Source organism: Heptranchias perlo, chromosome 25 (assembly GCF_035084215.1).
Source record: "Heptranchias perlo isolate sHepPer1 chromosome 25, sHepPer1.hap1, whole genome shotgun sequence".
NCBI lineage: Eukaryota > Metazoa > Chordata > Chondrichthyes > Hexanchiformes > Hexanchidae > Heptranchias > Heptranchias perlo.
Window position 1 is genome coordinate 25,012,458 of NC_090349.1, and position 19,796 is coordinate 25,032,253.

Here is a 19,796-nt window from a genome sequence, read left to right on the forward strand (position 1 = left end):
ATTGTTACTATGTGAATAAATGCTCCTAAAAGTTGACTTTTCATCTACCATATATCCTTAAAATATAAGATATTTGAATTCAACATGTGGAAGGGAAATGGTGATATTTTGATAGAAATACATTTGTACAACCTACAGATCAGATGGTAATATGCGAATCTGAGATGGTATGGGGTATACTTCTAAAAGTTAACACTTCCATTTTTTGGGTGATAGGTTCTTTTCCCTTTTCATTTCATTTTAGTGTGGCTACTCCTGCAGGGTTGGAGCAGTATCATCACAGTTATGAAATTGTCCAACTCATAGCGGTGCTATGGCATGTGCCTAGGTTACTTTGGAACTATAAGATTAGGTTAATTGGTTGTAGGGTAATGTTTATTGTTTAAGAAGATTGTTGACATCTGACAAATGACCAGTAATAATCTCCAATAGTACCATTTCTTTACTGGTTCTAAACAGTCTTGATCCCACAGCTTTATTTTAATCTAAATATGGCTCCTAGTTTGACAATGTGCTCTTTCAGTCATTCAGATTTATGAGTAGAGAATGGAGGTGTTGTGCTGAATGTTTCTGGGACTGACCTGAGCATGATGCAAACAGTATAGGGAGAGTACACAATTATATTTGGGAACCATTAGTTTTGTGTATCGGTGATTAAAATGAAGATTTGTTGTATCGACAGTCTGGCTTGTTAAACAGTAAACATAATTTAAGACACTGTGCTGTGGTGACATGGAAGTGAAGTAATTGCTTCCTGAAAGGTTGGTGATGCACCAGTAAAAGTCAACTGGGGATATATTACTGTCCCAGAATTTGCTGGAGGGAGCATGCCCCCTTGGTTAGATTTTTTTTTTCCTCAACATTCAGGTTTCCACTCTCTTATTTTGTTGTTTCGCTCCTTCCTTTTGTACACTTCCATGCAGTCTTTTGCTTGTTCTGATAGGTAGTATTATTTGCTTGCTTTGATAGAAAATTACTTTTCAACAATGGCAAAAAAATGATATCTTTATTCTCTTACTCTTTTTTTTAAATAAATGTACTTTGTTAAAAGGCACAATAATTTTTTAGTATATCAATTAAAAATTTAAATGAGTATTTCTGTCAGTTTTTATAAAAACCATCCCCTGACTCCATTCTCTCCTGCAGTTGGGGCCTCATTCTGGAATATGGTTTCCTCTGATACCTTGTCTAAGTGGTCATTCTTCACGTTTGAGTCTTAACATTGAGTAATGGTAGGCTATTCAACCATGGGGCTGTCGTAGTCAAATCCTAATCTGTCCTCACCCAGTGTACACACAAGCACACTTCAGTAAAATCACTAGCTAGTAATTAAGAGCAGCAATGCTATTTCATCCCCTCTCTTTTCCCCCCCACCCCTTCTAGGACATTGCTACCCTAGCTTGAGATAGTGAGTTGCCAAACTCATTACAGACCAGCAATCAGATTTAAGACTATCCTAGTCTCTGTTTTTATTCTACACAATGTACATTTAACATTAAGCGATTTGGTTGATCTGGAGCCTGAAATTTGCAAACAATTCAGTGACCTCTAATTCACCAAAGCTACAATTGCAAGCAACTTCAAATTACTTAGATTCCTACAGGGAGTACTTGAGCTGTGACCTTAAAGGAACAGGACAGATTAGTAGCTAAACATCACAACGATGCTCAAGATGAGCAATGCCTGTGAGATCTGCTAGTTTAAAAATTTAAAAGTTCACGGTGTCCCATCCATTTTTTGTATATTTTGTTTAATATCTGTGGGTCACACAGAAGCAAATATGGTATCTTGCTTTCAAAAAAAAGTTTAAAAATAATATTTAAGAAATTATAGAGTGGCAATTTATGTCTTAAAAATAATTCTGTGCAATGATGGGACGTTTTGCATTCTGCCATTTTCTAGTTAGTATGTTTTGGAAAAACAGCTTTTAGCTCCCTGAATTGTGAAATATTTTCTGAAAGAGTATAAAAGTGTGCTAATGTTTTGGATATACTAGCCACATGTCCAATTAGATGTACAATGGTTTGATGAGTCGTTGGCCCATCCAAAACTGCCAATGGTAATTGACAAAATATTAAATCACTGATTTAATTTAGAAACTACATGTATTCTCCAATTAGAAGTTTCTACTTATCCAACTGCGGTATATGAAGTGCCAGACTGCAGTCTGGTAGACTTGGTTTGGCTTGATGCAACAGCTCATCCTCAGGATGCAGAGAGTGTTGTGACCTCAGGAAAAATCATAGCTGTGTCCAATGTGACTGCATTTGTTTTAGTTTATGATGATTTTACAGAGCTGCAATGAAAATCCTGTACACCTGGAATTTTATGAAATCAAAGCCCCATTAAAATCCAAGCAGCTTGAACACTGTACCTGTAAAGTTATTGTACTGACTGCTCCCGAGATAGTTGCATCATGCTTTGGTCAATTGTTTAACTTTCACAAGGTACCTGAATTGAAATAAATATTAGATGCTTACACTGAATCAGAGGATGCATTGTTTTATGGTATGTAAAGTACAATATATTGTCAAGGCTGTTGATTTATAGCTTATCTTATTCTTCCTGTGGTGTTGAGGCACGTGTCAGTAACCAATTGATGCCATCCAATTCTGTCTTGGGCTTTTGCCTCGAGCTCACGTAGTTGCTGTTGCACTTCAGCTGCATTCGTTGTTTTTGTGTTGCGTAGAGTTTCTCTTGGTCGATCTCTAGCTCTTGTCCCTCATGGCTTCTATTTCCATGTTTGATTAGGAATCCTTGTGTCAGGCATTCTCAGAAAGCCCCTCTCCTTTCCCACAAAACTGGTGGGCAAGGACACACAAGACACATGACTTGCTGGTAGTGAGACATGACCAAGGAAAGTTGGGCAATGATTGTCAACCTACTCAATCCTGTGGTGGCAGATGCTGGGCACACTCCCTTTCTTTCCCCCACCCCGCCAATGCTGCCGGATCCAGGTAACCCCTCACCATCAGTGCTGCCAGACCTGGTCATCCCCTCCAGTGCTGCTAGATCTTAGGACCCTCCCTCCCTGTGCTGACATGGCAATCCATGTGACCTATCCCTGGCTTGTTCCATTCCCATGAGATTGCCACAGCTTGAAGCCAGTCTTTTTGCAATGTTTGTTCATACAGTACTTGCCAACTAGTTTTAATTACAATCACAAATTGTACAAACACGCAAACAATGCAGAATAATAGCTTTAGGCCTGACAGTCTAGGCACAGATCAGGTAGGCCAACTGAGCTGAAAATAGGTCGGCGGGGGGGAGAGGGGATGATTCTCTTCTCTACTCTCCTGGGGTTTGGCAGCACTGGAGTGGGTTGAAAGGACTGGTGGATGTCCTGGGTTTTGGCACCAAAACTGGTTTGTTCCTAGAGATTGAGAGCAGTGTTTGGGGGTGGGGGGGTGGGGGTTGGGGGGGTGGGGGGGGGGGAACATGACATAAAATTTAATCTTACTGGGGAGGAGTGTCTTGAGGTTCCAGCACATGCTAGGAGAGTATAGAGTTTGGCAACTTTGCAGAGGGATAACCTGGTGTTTGCAGCACTATGGGATGCGATAACTAATTTTTGGCTTGCTAGGGTCCGGTGACACTGGTGAGTAAGAGACCCAGGGTCTCTCACAATGGGAAGGGTCCTACATTCCGGCAATATTAAGGATTCCAAGTGTCTCGGGACACTTTGGGGCTGGTCCTGAGGTGGGGCAGTATTCGGTTGGAGGGGGTCACAGATCTGGCAGCATTGGAGGGAATGGCAGAACTGGGCAGAGAGGTAATTTTTTTTCTACTAAGCTGGATCAGTGTCCTGTAAAGTCACAAAGTCTGTTATTGTAGTGCTCAGTTCAGTTAGTGTTTAATTGTTGTTTGGTCAGGGAACTTTGTAAATTGGAAAGTGCTAGTCAGTTCAAGCTGCATTATACCATGTAATGCACAATGTATTATTCTGCTACTAAGGTGGAGTTGTATTTAAGGTGGACTGACCCCTTAAGGTCACAAAGTCTAATTGCTAAAAGTACACACAGGCTAAAGTCACTCAGAAGTCAGTTGTTTGATGAGTGGATTTTGTTGATTGGCATTTGCTTGCCAGTTTCAGATTGCAGCTCAAAAACAGCAGCCTTTTAAGATTGCTTTGCATCTGTATCTAAAGTCTGATGTCTGTTTATACTAGAAATGCTATTTACATTTTTTTAAGAGACACATGGAATAAATACATAATAGCAGACCTCTTGTGGTCTTATTCACGATAAGTCAAGTGATATGCTCTTTTTATAAAGACAGAAGAGTACCTTGTAATGCAGAATGCAATATTTTGTTGAGCTGGAGTTTTATTTTTTCAAGGCAACAAGTAAACAAAGATTCAGGTCATTTCGGATTTAATTGTTTGGCCAGGGATGTTTGCAGTTTGGAATGTATTCATTAATTTCAGGAGGTTAGAAATGCAGGTCAGAAGCATCCAGTATTTTAATATTATTTTGCATCAGTAATAAATTGTGACATTATTGAATGTGACATCTACACACTAATGTATTGTTTTTAATATATTACAAGTGAATCTTCTGTCCCACTACAGAATGGCATTTTTTTATATATAAGGACAGGTGCATCTATCAGAATGGATATATTGGCCTTGGAGAGGGTGCAGCGCAGATTCACCAGAATGATACCAGAGCTATAAAGGTTAAATTATGAGGACAGATTCCCTTGATTAAGGGGTGATCTAATTGAAATGTTTAAGATGATTAAAGGATTTGATAGGGTGGATTGGGAAAAACTGTTTCCTCTGGTGAGAAAGTCCAGAACAAAGGGGCATAACCTTAAAATTAGAGCTAGGCCATTCAGGAATGATGTCAGAAAGCACTTCTTCACAAAAAGAGTATTGGATATCTGGAACTCTCTCCCTAAAAAAGCTGTTGAGCCCAAGTCAAATGAAAATTTCAAAACTGAGATTGATAGATTTTTGTTAGGCAAGGTTATTAAGGGATAAGGAACCAAGGTGGGTAAATGGAGTTAAGATACAGATCAGCCATGATCTAATTGAATGGTGGAACAGGCTTGAGAGGCTGAATGGCCTACTTCTGTTCATATGTTCCAATGCCATGTGATGCCCTATTCTGCTGAAGTGCAGCTGCATCCCTGTAAGGTTACAAGGTGTAATTGCTGTTTGTTCATGAAATTAATCTTTGGGTCAGTTACAGGCCTGGCTGGCTTTCTGTCTCTTTCCTTAAGTGTTTAAGGCCACAAAATCTAATTCTTAAGTAAGTACAAACTTAGGTTAACCATAGTTCAGACATTCTGGTCCTGGTGTCAGATGACTGTTGTCTTTTTTAAAGTGTAAGCAAGAATTTCGGTCTGACACTTGCGTATGATGGACAGGAAATGTACACTTTCTGTGCAGTTTTTATAATATCAATAAATAATAGTTATTTCACAGGACACCGAAGATTGATTACTGTGGAGCCAAGTGGAAATACATAATTCAATGCAAACATAACCAGATTTAAAATTTAATAGCATGACTGGCAGAATATGAATTATCACTTCAATATTGCAGATCTATTAGACTGCCATTAGCTAAATTATGCTCCACTATGTCTGGACTACATTGGTTATTCTGCTGGTTATTAGTAGTAGAACTCAGTTTATTTTTAAGAGGTTCATGTGCAAGTTCATTCAGTGTAATGTGTTGGGAAGCTTAGTGGAGAAGAATCTTTATATAAGTGCGTATATACAACAAACTTCTAAAAGGTTCAGTTTTTATACTGTTGTACTAATTTTGGGGCTAAATTCAGTGCATGAAGCAAGCTGAAGTTGAAATGCAATGTTCAGTTGTTTTTAGCAGCTGGTAGCAGTACAAAAAAGTGCAGGTGTGTTAATCAAGCATTGTGTTACACAGTTGGCTATTATAGATGCTAGTCTGATCCTATGATTTAGATATGGTTTAATTTTCATTGACACTTCCTTTAGATAGAACCAAAATGTTAATTCATCCCTTGTAATACAACTTTGTATTGCCTTTCCGTAGGTCGGTGGTACAAAAGCAGGAGTGGTGCGCTTCTTGGGAGAAACTGACTTTGCTAAAGGGGAATGGTGTGGAGTGGAACTGGATGAACCGCTTGGAAAGAATGATGGAGCTGTGGCTGGAACCAGGTTCGTTTGGGATGATGTGCACTGTTTACAGTAGAACACTTTGAAAACATGTCATTTGTAAAACATTGCATTCTTTTCAGAAGCTGGTAGATTAACATTTGATGAACTAGAAAGCCTCTATTTCAGTTACAATAAACAACTCAAATTGAAATTGTTACTTTCTTGATATTAATTGAAAGAATAATTCACGACCTAGAGGATATGTTACACGCTGTGCTTTTATCAGGCTGGGGTCTTCACCTGACATTGACTATATAACTAAAAAATCTTTCTAAGGCAAAACATTATGATTGGCTTAAATTACAATTAAATATCCAATTGACTGTATGAATCAAAAAATAGCAAAAATTACCAATGAGGATTGAGTAACCAGCAGAAAAACAAGCAAGCAGCAGTTTCCTTCTTTCATTTTTCATGCAATTTGAACCATTGAATAAAACTTATGAGCTAAAGTGTTGTTTGGGACGAGGTTCTTTTTTGTGTTGCCAAAGGGGGCTGATGTTTGTGCCAGGCCAAGAGGGGGGATGTTTGAGTTGTTTGATGCTGAATATGGACGTTGCGGCTGGATCAGCCAGTCAGCTAGACCCGAAACACCTGTTCAGGTGCTGATTATTTGGTGACTTGACAATGGGAAAAATTTAAGCGACAGTGTTAATGAATGACAGCTCAGCAAGATCTACAGAACCACATGGGAAATAAGGAGGAGAAAAATATATTTTTTAACCATCTAAATAACCAAGAAAAAAAACGGAGGAGCAAAAAATAAACAAATAATGTACTCATACAAATTTTATAGATAAGAGATTTTGGGGAGGAAAGGACAAAATTACTTATTTTAAGTTTTGTCAAGTGATCAGAAAATAGGCTGAGAGGCCTGCACCTTTCAGTATCAGTAAGGCATCTCATTGTTACCTTGAGTCAGTCATTTGATACATTGTGATAAATTTGCTGCATTACCGTGATGGGCTAACTGCTGTCATGTTTATATTATTCAGTTATTTACCCTGATCTCTCAGATGGGTTTCCACTAAATCAATTGAATGTGCCTTAAAATACAAAGAAATCAGCAACTGCCAACACAAAGTTCTTTATCTGTGCACAGACTGAATCTTGATATCGTTGTTCTTCATAATTTTACAAACAATGTTTCCTGGTGCATTGGTAAAGAAGTAGAATTGTTTTTTTTGTAATTGCTCTGAGATTCATTCTGAGTACAGATGATGAACTTTACAGAAAGATAAATCTTGCAATTATATAGTGGCTTTCATGACCTTGATGTCCCAAAGCACTTCACAGCCAATGAACTTTTGAAGTGCAGTCACTGTTGTAATGTAGGGAAACATGGCAATCAATTTGCACACAGTGGGATCCCACCAACAGCAATGAGGTAAATGACCAATTAAATAATTTTAGTGCTATTAGTTGAGGGACATATGTTAGCCAGGACACTAGGCGAACTCGCTTGCTCTTCTTCGAATAGTGTCATGGGATCTTTTATATCTACCCAAGAGATCAGAGAGGACCTCCGTTTAATATCTCATCTGAAAGGCAGCAACTCCAACAGTAAAGCACTCCCACAGTACTGCACTGAAGTGTCAGCCAAAAGCCAGTGCTGGAGTCGGCTTGAACCCATGAGCTTCTGACTCAGAGGCAAGAGTGCTACCACTGAGACAAGGCTAAAAACTTGTATGAAATACTGATTTTGATCTGTAAGGCGCTTTCAATTGAATTACTGGACATAGATATGAGAGGTCAGAGTGAATAAGCAAGTAATGTAAATTGTATCTGGATGATGCCTTTTAAAGGATAAAAATAAGGTAGCATACAAGACTGTATATAATGGTAAGCATTAGTTTAGTTAGTGACAACGACATTGTCAAAATTAATTATGGTGTCACCGATGGTGCAGGCCGGCTGTATTGTCAATAGTTACTCTGTTAATTTATTACTAATCCATATTTGAGCTGTTTTCATAATACTGGAGAGTGGTACAGGGTTATCTATACTATAGGGCATTGTTGGCACTAACCCTGTCTGCATTGGGTAACTTTAAGTAAGTTTAAACAAGATTTTGAAATAATACTTTTTACCTTTTTGTCAGGTATTTTCAATGCCAGACAAAGTATGGTCTGTTTGCACCAGTTCATAAGGTTACCAGAATTGGATTTCCCTCGACGACACCAGCTAAAGCCAAGACAACTGTACGAAAGATGGTAGCAACCCCATCAAATCTCAAGCGCAGCCCTAGTGCATCGTCCATCAGCTCTTTGAGCTCCGTAGCATCTTCTATCAGTGGTAGACCTAGTCGTTCAGGATTGGTAAGGAATTACATTAATCTCAAAACCTGTTTAATTTGTCCAGGCCATTTTGTGAAATGGTGTTTAATGTTAAATTTTAAGATAAATGCATAGAAAATACTGGTTGACCTCCTGTGATGTTGTATACAGGGAGTCAAATCAAGGGCATTTTTGGGGAGGGGAGAGCAGAGGGTGGGGGGAAAGAGATTGGCAAAGAAATTAGGGAGTGGAGAGGAGGGGTGAGGACAGGGGAGCGGGAGTGGATGAGAGGGAGAGAAGGAAGGAGAGGGTGAGAATGGGGCAAGTGACGGGATGGGATAAGGGGGGGAAATGATGGGCTAAGAGGGGAAAGTAGGGGGCGAGGGTGTGTTGGCAGGGAAAGGAAGAGATGAGAGAGGGGGAGGGGTGAGGGGAGGAAGGAATAAGGGAACAGAGCATAGGGGAGGAATGTGGAGGAAAGAAATGGGAGCGGAAGAGGAGAGGAAGGGGAGAGGAGGAGGGGGGCAAAAGTGGAGTTTGCCTCAGCAGGGATGGGGTAGTGTACCAATTTTCCTCTAAAGTGATTGGCGGGGTTGGGGAATTACTTTTGATTCAACGTGGGGAGGCCACTGATTTGCAGGGGGTGGGGGATAGAGAGGAGGTTAAGGGAGTGGAGGGAAGAGGAGGGAGAATGGGAATAGGAAAATTTGGCCTCAGCAAGGGTGGAGCAGTTTCTGTGTGCTACTTTTGCCTCAACAGGAAGGAGGATTGGGACTGATATTGCTTCAGTTTGGGTGGTGATTGCCAGCAGCCAATTTTGGTTGGGGAAGGCTGGCTGCCAATTTGTTTCTTTGTGGGGGTGAACAGAGGGGAGAGAAGGGGGATAGGGCAGGGGAGAAGCAGAGGGGAGAAAGAGGCAGAAAGGTGTTTACCTCAGCAGGAGGGGGGCTTCTGTTTGCTACTTTTGCCTCAGCAGTGGGGTGGCAATATCTCATCATACTTCAGTTGGAGGATATGTTGCCACTCCCCAGTTTCAGTCTAGGAGGACGGGCTAACAATTTGTGCCTCAGCAGGTGTGATAGCAGAGTTTTGGGAAGGGGGAAGAGGGAAGAAAAGGTGGGGATAGGGGAAGAGTAAGGATGGGTCAAAGGAGTGTTTGTCTCTGTGGTGGGGGAGATTTCTTAGTGATATTCTGCCTCCACAGGTACAGAGGCCGGCGCTACTTTTACTTCAGTTGTTTGGGGGCGGGGAGGTGGTAGTTGGCAATAGCCAATTTTAGTATCAGTGTGGGGGTGGACAGCAGGTTTGTAATTGTGTTCTGTGATTTCTTCTCCATTCTGTGGTATATCTTGCACTTAATGGGCTTTCCCACTATCTTCAACTCCATGTTTGTGAATCCTGTTAGCACTTCTAAGTTTGACGTTGTCAATATTTTTTGGCTGTCTTGTTTGTAGCTTCTGAAGTATGAGTCTTTGTTATATTAAATTGCTATGCGATTCAGTCAGTGATCGGCTGTGGCTAGTTGCAATTGCCTTTACGATCAGCCACTTAAATTCGCTCCCTAAATTCATTCCTTTATCCAGTTCTAGTATTCTTAGATTTTTTAAAGTTTTCTTAATTTTGTTATTTTATTTCTTTTTGATCATCCTGTATTGTTCCCAAGGTGGGTGATTAACTTTTCCTTTAGGTGGTCCTGTTATGTAACATTAGGTAACTGTATGCTCACGGCGCCACGTACAGGTGCAGTGCCCTTGGAATGTTGATACTACTCACCGCTTTCAATATATAATAGATATTCATCTTGTTTGGGTGATTGAATTTATTTACCTACTGCATTTGATTATGTAATATGTCAGTATAAATAACAGTATAATGCCCTGCTCAAATTATAGCCGAATAATTAATTAATCCTCTGGGTTATTAAAATAACGCAGAATTCTTCCTTATTTGTTCACCCACAGTAGCACTTTCTAACTGTCTCAGTCCAGATTGGTTGCATACTTGGTCCAGTTCAATACTCACTGAAGGTTCAAATCTGAATGAAAGTGCACTCTACTCTGTTCTTTAGTAGAGCAAATAGTTGTGTATTTCTCAACGCAACCAGACGGTTGTTGATGTGGATAAGGACCACTTTTTTCTGTATCCTTCTGGTCAGTATGTCTTTTTTAAACTAACTGGGTCATGGAGCGTATTTGTCAGTGAGTAGTCCAGTTTTGCTTTACCCACTCATCCTAGCCATACTGTTGGAGAGAAGATCGCAACACAGGAAAGGGACAGAGTTGAACAACAGAGGGGGCAAAAATTAATTTTTCAGTCAAAAATTAGCTGCTATAATAAACATAACTTTAACTGTAATTGTAATGACTAACATTTTCTCCAGCTAACAGAAACATCCTCACGTTATGCAAGAAAAATTTCAGGCACCACTGCTTTACAGGAGGCTTTAAAGGAAAAGCAGCAGCACATTGAGCAGCTTCTGGCTGAACGAGACCTCGAAAGAGCAGAGGTTGCTAAGGCAACTAGCCATGCAGGAGAAGTTGAACAGGAGCTCACATTACTTAGGACAGGTCATGAACAGGTAAGACTTACTGAGACTGTTTGCTTAACTGGCTTTATAAATGTTTCTAGAAGGTATAATAGAAATTAGATGTAAAGATATATAATAACTTTATGATGGGCACAAGAGTCAGAAACTAAAATAGATTTGATGGGGAACAATATACCATTGAGAAAGTCTTTTGGATTAGAAATGCTTATAGTTTCTTTTTTCAAAAAAAGTTGTGTCTTTCCTAAGAGATGACGCTCTTTATGTGGCCGGTAAAAAGGCGGCTTCATGAGGACCAGCAACATTGATGTCCGGATCAAGAGTAATGGGTCTGTATCCAAACCTATCTTCAGCTTCTACCATTTATTAATGTAGAGATCAGCATAATTTCCATCCTTGGAAACCAATCTAGTTATTTATATGTAACAAAGTTTATTCTAACCTAGCGATGGTGTCCACTGAATACTTCACATGAGTAGGTCTTTTGCAGCCAGGTTAGCAGTAAGGACATGTTGGGTCTCCGTAAAGCTGCTTTCCTACTGGCAAGAGGGAATTCTGTTTCAATGAAGTTTTCTTCATAACCTTAGAGGGACTGCTTTTGACTTTTAAGCAAGGTATATGTCCCTTGAAAAATTTTGTGGAGAATGAATGCAGTGAAATTTTTCTGAAAATAAAATCAACATTTGAGATAGGGTTTTACTTTTCAGAAATTAAGATTCATCTTGGCTGTCATACTGAGTGCCATTTATCCAACTATTTATTTAACACTTTATAATTCAAGGTTGGTGTTAGTTTGAAACTCTAGTAGCCCAAAGCTGTTTTCTGGGTGATTTCTTTTAAAATGTGAACATTTTGCTTCCTTGTACCTTTACCCAGTCACAGGCTTGTATGTCCCATGCTGGTTTTTTATTTTTATACTAAATTCTTTATAAAATTTTCTGTCCATTATCCTTTCCCCAGTTTTTCCATCTTAATTATACTACTTATTACCATGCAATCTCTCCACCTGGTGCGGTAACATGGTCTGTGTTGTAAAAGTCTCCATCGATTAAGGGGTGCCCTATTGTATGGTGACTGGAAGCAATTTCCTAACTTCTTCACGTTGCATTTTATGAAATATGTGATAGTCACAGTATCACACATTTCATTATACCTGTGCACTATTCTTGACTAAAGCGTTTTATATGAAGAGATTAGTTAAAGATGTGGACCTGCATTGGTTTTGGGTTTGTATTTATGAACTTGGTCATTGTGCCACTGATGTATATGTTCACTTAAAACTAATTCCAGAGGGCAGTTGTCGTGTTTTGCGGCAGGAGAATCAACGCAGTTATCATGACAAATATGCCATAGTGTCATTACATAAGTGATAAAGACATTTCTATCATGTAGTGATGATTTAAAATAAAAAGAACTTTTATGCATAAAGAATATCCCAAGGCACTTCATTGATGGGTATAAGGAAAACTTATTCCAAGCCAGGAAGGAAGAGCACTTGCATGTGCTTCCCCCCCAAGCCCCCTTCCCCCCCCCAAGCCCCCTTCCCCCCCCAAGCCCCCTTCCCCCCCCAAGCCCCCTTTCCACCCCCAAGCCCCCTTTCCACCCCCAAGCCCCCTTTCCACCCCCAAGCCCCCTTTCCACCCCCAAGCCCCCTTTCCACCCCCAAGCCCCCTTTCCACCCCCAAGCCCCCTTTCCACCCCCAAGCCCCCTTTCCACCCCCAAGCCCCCTTTCCACCCCCAAGCCCCCTTTCCACCCCCAAGCCCCCTTTCCACCCCCAAGCCCCCTTTCCACCCCCAAGCCCCCTTTCCACCCCCAAGCCCCCTTTCCACCCCCAAGCCCCCTTTCCACCCCCAAGCCCCCTTTCCACCCCCAAGCCCCCTTTCCACCCCCAAGCCCCCTTTCCACCCCCAAGCCCCCTTTCCACCCCCAAGCCCCCTTTCCACCCCCAAGCCCCCTTTCCACCCCCAAGCCCCCTTTCCACCCCCAAGCCCCCTTTCCACCCCCAAGCCCCCTTTCCACCCCCAAGCCCCCTTTCCACCCCCAAGCCCCCTTTCCACCCCCAAGCCCCCTTTCCACCCCCAAGCCCCCTTTCCACCCCCAAGCCCCCTTTCCACCCCCAAGCCCCCTTTCCACCCCCAAGCCCCCTTTCCACCCCCAAGCCCCCTTTCCACCCCCAAGCCCCCTTTCCACCCCCAAGCCCCCTTTCCACCCCCAAGCCCCCTTTCCACCCCCAAGCCCCCTTTCCACCCCCAAGCCCCCTTTCCACCCCCAAGCCCCCTTTCCACCCCCAAGCCCCCTTTCCACCCCCAAGCCCCCTTTCCACCCCCAAGCCCCCTTTCCACCCCCAAGCCCCCTTTCCACCCCCAAGCCCCCTTTCCACCCCCAAGCCCCCTTTCCACCCCCAAGCCCCCTTTCCACCCCCAAGCCCCCTTTCCACCCCCAAGCCCCCTTTCCACCCCCAAGCCCCCTTTCCACCCCCAAGCCCCCTTTCCACCCCCAAGCCCCCTTTCCACCCCCAAGCCCCCTTTCCACCCCCAAGCCCCCTTTCCACCCCCAAGCCCCCTTTCCACCCCCAAGCCCCCTTTCCACCCCCAAGCCCCCTTTCCACCCCCAAGCCCCCTTTCCACCCCCAAGCCCCCTTTCCACCCCCAAGCCCCCTTTCCACCCCCAAGCCCCCTTTCCACCCCCAAGCCCCCTTTCCACCCCCAAGCCCCCTTTCCACCCCCAAGCCCCCTTTCCACCCCCAAGCCCCCTTTCCACCCCCAAGCCCCCTTTCCACCCCCAAGCCCCCTTTCCACCCCCAAGCCCCCTTTCCACCCCCAAGCCCCCTTTCCACCCCCAAGCCCCCTTTCCACCCCCAAGCCCCCTTTCCACCCCCAAGCCCCCTTTCCACCCCCAAGCCCCCTTTCCACCCCCAAGCCCCCTTTCCACCCCCAAGCCCCCTTTCCACCCCCAAGCCCCCTTTCCACCCCCAAGCCCCCTTTCCACCCCCAAGCCCCCTTTCCACCCCCAAGCCCCCTTTCCACCCCCAAGCCCCCTTTCCACCCCCAAGCCCCCTTTCCACCCCCAAGCCCCCTTTCCACCCCCAAGCCCCCTTTCCACCCCCAAGCCCCCTTTCCACCCCCAAGCCCCCTTTCCACCCCCAAGCCCCCTCTGCCTCCCTGCCCCTCCGCCCCTCCACCCTCACTCGCTCTCTGATCACTACTAAGTAGGCTGTTGTGTCATATTGTAATGCATACGGGGTAGTAATAAATAGCGACCAAAGGTTGCAACAATAGGATTTATCATGCACAAAACGTCTGCACTAATGTAAAATCGGTGTTTTTTAATGTGTCACTTGACATTACATTGATAAAAGTATATGATGCAAAGCATGTGATTTTAATGTGTGCCCATTGGAAATTCTCCATTTAGTGATGGGAAATGTAAAAGCCACTTAATGAATTACATGCAGTTTCCCACAATGTTAAAATTTCAGTCTTTTCATGCAGTATGTATTGGAGATGGAGGCAAAGATGGACCAGTTACGAGCGCTGGTTGAGGCTGCTGATAGAGAGAAGGTGGAGCTTCTGAACCAGTTAGAAGAAGAAAAAAGGTACCAGCTACTAACATTGAGTTTGAAGTACTATTATTAATGTGACTTTCTTTTGTAAATGTTTAATATAACAATATACTAGAGATTGTTAAAAAAAAATCTAAATGGAGTCACCATTGTTTCTGTAGATTAAACTAAGCTTTATTTGATATGAACCAACTCAGGAAGCTCAGTTATCCTTGAAACTACCGACACAATTTTACAGCGGCAATTTTCTTATGAGTTTTGTACACGAGCTGAGAAGAGCTTGCCTTCTGAGCATAGTTTCCTTCCTATCTTCCTAATGTTGAACATTCAGAACCGTGGGAAATTATATTCTTTCTCCCAAATAGTGTTAGTTGACTCTTCCAGGATTGACTTCTTTGTCTTTATCAATAGGAAAGTGGAAGACCTTCAGTTCCGTGTAGAGGAAGAGTCCATTACCAAAGGTGATTTAGAGGTAAACAATCTACTAATTTGCAGAGACTCTAAACAAAAGACCATGACTGTGTGGTTCAGAAGCTGATCGGAATTTCATATGTAATAAACCTGTTAGCTGCTAGTGCTTAAATAACCAGAGAACAGTGACACTGAACAATGTTACCAACACCTGTTGGTAGAAAAGGGATGAGACGTTGTGAACAGTTCACACTAGTAGCTGATATCTGCTGATTAACAGAGAATTGGGGCATAAATATCTCAACATTTCAGATTAATGGCTATGGGTTGATTGGGTTATTAAGTATGGCGCTTGTGGCTCGGTGGCTGCACTGGTGGCAGAAAATTGTTGATTAATTAACAGTTTATAGTCTTATGCCCTCACCAAAAAGTGGCATTTTAAGTGATTAACTTTTTGGTGATACAAGAATTCCATTGAGTACAAAGGTTTATTCTGTATGTGTTTAACAAGTTCTATTACTGCTTTATAATAATTTCTTTACATTCAACTTGGATATTTAAATATTTGGGAATCCCATAAATATGTGAACTATACTTATAAAACTGGCAGCCTTTGGTCCATTGAATCAGAATTAATTTACTTTCTAGACATTCTTTTAGTAGGGTTTATTTGGTGTGTTTACGAACTTACTTTCCAATCTTATTAGTGCTGGTTTATGGTAGAATATAGAGTTCCTCATTTTCAGTTCTTTTTAAATCTCTGAAAATATTCTGTTTTTATTTTTAACAAAAACTTCATCAAGGAAATGAGGGAGGAAATAGGCAAGGCTTTGGGAAATAATTTTTGGGACTATTATAAACACTGGAAGATCACCCAAGGACTTCAGTTGAGTGTAGCAAATGGAATTCAAATATGAACTGTAAACCTATTAGTTTGACATCTGTAGTGAGGAAAATGCTTGAACGCATTATATAGGAGGCATCATCTAAAGAACACAGAATTGATCAGGAATCGGCAGCAAAGATTTGGAAACAGTGGGTCTTGCCTCATTGATCTGCTTGAATTCTTTGAAGAGATAACGGCTGACTAATAAGAGCTTTCCACTGGATTTGGTTTACTTGGATACTAAGGCATTCCATAAAGTTTCTTGCATGAGATTTTTAAGGAAGGATGAAGCTGAGGGAATTAATGGAAAATTTGCTAACTGGATTGAAAACTGATTTGGCAATGGGAAGCAGCAGGTGGCTATAAATAGAAACTTTGACTACCTCTTGGAGTGAGAGAGAAGAGCAATGATTAGTGGAGTTTCACAAGGGTCTGTCCCAGGCCCCCACTGCTCATACTATTCATAAATGGCTTGAAGGATAGTACTCCTTGTAATGGAAAATTTGGTGCCATGTGACTAGGTGATGCATATAAGAGAAAATATTCAAAAAGACTAAACTGGCTAAAAACCAAAGATGGATTTTAATGTGGACATAAATGTCAAGTAATGTACATTGTAACAGGAAACAACAACCTTGTTCACAATGAAAGCATGTCCATTAGCAAAGGTGGAGAAGGAAAAGGATTTGGGTGTAATTAGTGATTATTCACTGATAGTTTGTAGCTGTTATCAACAACACTATTGAAATACTAGGTTACATCTCAAGAGCATTTAACTAGAAGTCAAAATAAGTTATTCTAAACTATTATAATTCATTAGTAAGGCCACATTTTGAAAAATTTGGGCACCCTTCCTGCAAAAGGACATTGGTGATTCAGAGGATTCAAAGAAGATCAAGAATGGTGATTCCAGAACTTGGGGTTCTGAGTTGTGAGGAGAGACTTACAGAGCTGAACTTGTTTGCATTTGAGAAAAGAAGATTGAGGGAGAATTGCTTTTTTGTAGTAAGCTTCTTGATTTAGACTGTGTGCATAGAACTAGAGGACAAATATTGAAGATTTACAAATCTCAAATGAGACTGGAGATTGGAAGAAACATTTTTCCCAAAACAAACAGTTGAGGCCGAGTTAATTAAGTCCTTCAAAAGGAGGTGGGTGAATATCTGGTTGGGAACGTGTTTAATGATTATAGAGATTAATATAGATTAAGATGGTGAAATACTCTACAGGACACAGTGGTTCGAACATACGAATTAAGAGCAGGAGTAGGCCATTCGGCCCCTCGAGCCTGCTCTGCCATTTGATAAGATCATGGCTGATCTGATTGTGACCTCAACCCTACTTTCCCGTCTACCTACTATAACCTTTGACTCCCTTGTCAATCAAGAATTTATCTAACTCAGCCTTAAAAATATTCAATGACCCTGCCTCCACTGCTCTCTGGGGAAAGGAGTTCCACAGACTCACGACCCTCTAAGAGAAAAAATTTCTCCTCATCTCCATCTTGAATGGGAGACCCCTTATTTTTAAACTGTGTCCCCTAGTTCTAGTCTCTCCCATAAGGGGAAACATCCTTTTAGCATCAACCCCTTCAAGTCCCCTCATGATCTTATATGTTTCAATCAGATCACCTGTCATTCTTCTAAACTCCAGTGTATACAGGCCCAATTTGTCCAACCTTTTCTCATAAGATAACCCCCTCATCCCAGAATCAGTCGAGTGAACCTTCTCTGAACCGCCTCTAAAGCGATTATGTCCTTTCTTAAATAAGGAGACCAAAACTGCACACGGTATTCTAAATGTGGTCTCATCAATGCCCTGTACAAATTTAGCAAAACATCTCTACTTTTATATTCCATTCCCCTTGCAATAAATGACAACATTCCATTTGCCTTCCTAATCACTTACTGTACCTGCATACTAACTTTTTGTGATTCATGTACTAGGACACCCAGATCCCTTGTACCTCAGAGTTCTGCAATCTCTCTCCATTTAAACAATATACTGCTTTTCTATTCCTCCTGCCAAAGTGGACAAGTTCACATTTTCCCACATTATACTCCATCTGCCAAATTTTTGCCCACTCACTTAACCTATCTATATCCCTTTGCAGATTCCTTATGTCCTCTTTACAACTTACTTTCGTACCTACCTTTGTGTCATCAGCAAATTTAGCAACCATACATTCGGCCCGTTCATCCAAGTTATTGATATAGATTGTAAATAGTTGAGGCCCCAGCACTGATCCCTGTGGCACTCCACTCATTACATCTTGCCAACCTGAAAATGAGCCATTTATGCCTACTCTCTGTTTCCTGTTAGCTAACCAATCCTCTATCCATGCTAATATGTTACCCCCTACACCATGAGCTCTTATTTTGTGTAGTAGCCTTTGATGTGGCAAAAGCCTTCTGGAAATCCAAGCACACCACATCCACAGGATCCCCTTTATCCACGTTGCTTGTTACTTCCTCAAAGAACTCTAATAAATTAGTCCAACACGATTTCCCTTTCTCAAATCCGTGTTGACTCTGCCTGATTGCATTGAGATTTTCTAAGTGCTATAACCTCCTTAATAGATTCTAGCATTTTCCCTATGACAGCTGTAAGGCTAACTGGCCTGTAGTTTCCTGCTTTCTGTATCCTTCCTTTCTTGAATAGAGGAGTTACATTCACTATTTTCCAATCTGATGGGACCCTTCCAGAATCTAGGGAATTTTGGAAAATTAATACCAATGCATCTATTATCTCTGCAGCCACATCTTTTAAGACCCTAGGATGAAGTCCATCAGGACTGGGGGACTTGTCAGCTTTTAGTTCTAATCATTTTTTCAGAACCCTTTCCCTGGTGATTGTTAATGTTTTAAGTTCCTCCCTCCCTTTCGCCTCTTGATTCACAATTATTTCTGGCATGTTATTTGTATCCTCGACAATGAAGACGGACGCAAAATATCTGTTCAATTCATCCGCCATTTCCTTGTTCTCTATTATTAATTCCCCAGACTCTCTCTCTCGAGAGGACCAGCGCTCACTTTACTTTCTTCCTTTTTAAATACCTGTAGAAACTCTTACTATCTGTTTTTATTCTGTTCCTGTGCTGCTGTGGGGAAGAAGAGAGGGATTTGGAGGACAGCAGCATAGGGTTGAGCAGTGAAAATGCAAGGATAGATGAAAATTCTGAAGATTTACTTGATAACATTTGGGGATCAAGAGTGTGTATGACTTCTCTCAGAAGATTAAATGGCTAGAGATTATAATGGGGTAGATTGTTTATGGTTTGTGGAAAGAGAAGGCTTGTTGGGTCAAATGGCCTTTTCTCATTTCCATGCATTTTTATATCTGATTTAAAATAAAATGAAAGTTCATTGTTGCAAAAAGAGCCGTGCAAAAGTTTGAAGCAACATTTTGCTAATTATATATGCATTTTTCAATTTAATTTACAATAACATAATTGGCACATGGGTGTGAAAAGGGATCAGAGAAACCACTACGTTACACATCAGACACTTGAGCTGGATAGAATCAAGGCCAGGATTTTCACTTCTGCAGTTTGCTAGCCTGTGCTTTTCTGTCCATTCATTCTCTTGTCTTGATAAGTTTGTCACTTTTTGAATGGAAAACAGGATTGATTTTAAACTGAGAATTTAAGGGAGAATTAATAAAAACTAACTATGAAGATCCTTAAGATTATGTTAGTATGTATTATCTTATAATGCCTTTAATAGCAAACTACTAATATGCTTCTACTCCTTATTTAAGCTTGAAAAGGGACATAATTGCAAGATAAAGCTGGGGATTATTAGTAGCAGTTCCCAGGCAGAAAAAGCGATACTGTTGGCTGTACAACCCAAATTAATGTTGCCAATCTTGAAAATCTTCCCTGCACAGATTTTACATTTGTAATATTTTGTGTAACTGCATGGAAGGGACTGCAACATTTTAGGAGTTGGCAGTCACATTTGTACAG

At 41.5% G+C, this 19,796-nt stretch overlaps 1 protein-coding gene across 7 annotated transcripts in view; it reads left to right on the top strand.

Annotated features, from left to right (window-relative positions):
* Nucleotides 1-19,796, top strand: part of clip1a (CAP-GLY domain containing linker protein 1a) — a 153,539-nt gene that overhangs the window by 43,758 nt on the left and 89,985 nt on the right. For all 7 annotated transcript variants that reach the window (XM_068005770.1, XM_068005775.1, XM_068005776.1 and 4 more), the window contains exons 4-8: nt 6,023-6,147; nt 8,249-8,465; nt 10,804-11,001; nt 14,462-14,565; nt 14,944-15,004. In XM_068005770.1, coding sequence (XP_067861871.1) covers nt 6,023-6,147; nt 8,249-8,465; nt 10,804-11,001; nt 14,462-14,565; nt 14,944-15,004 — 705 coding nt within the window. The remainder of the gene's footprint in view (nt 1-6,022; nt 6,148-8,248; nt 8,466-10,803; nt 11,002-14,461; nt 14,566-14,943; nt 15,005-19,796) is intronic.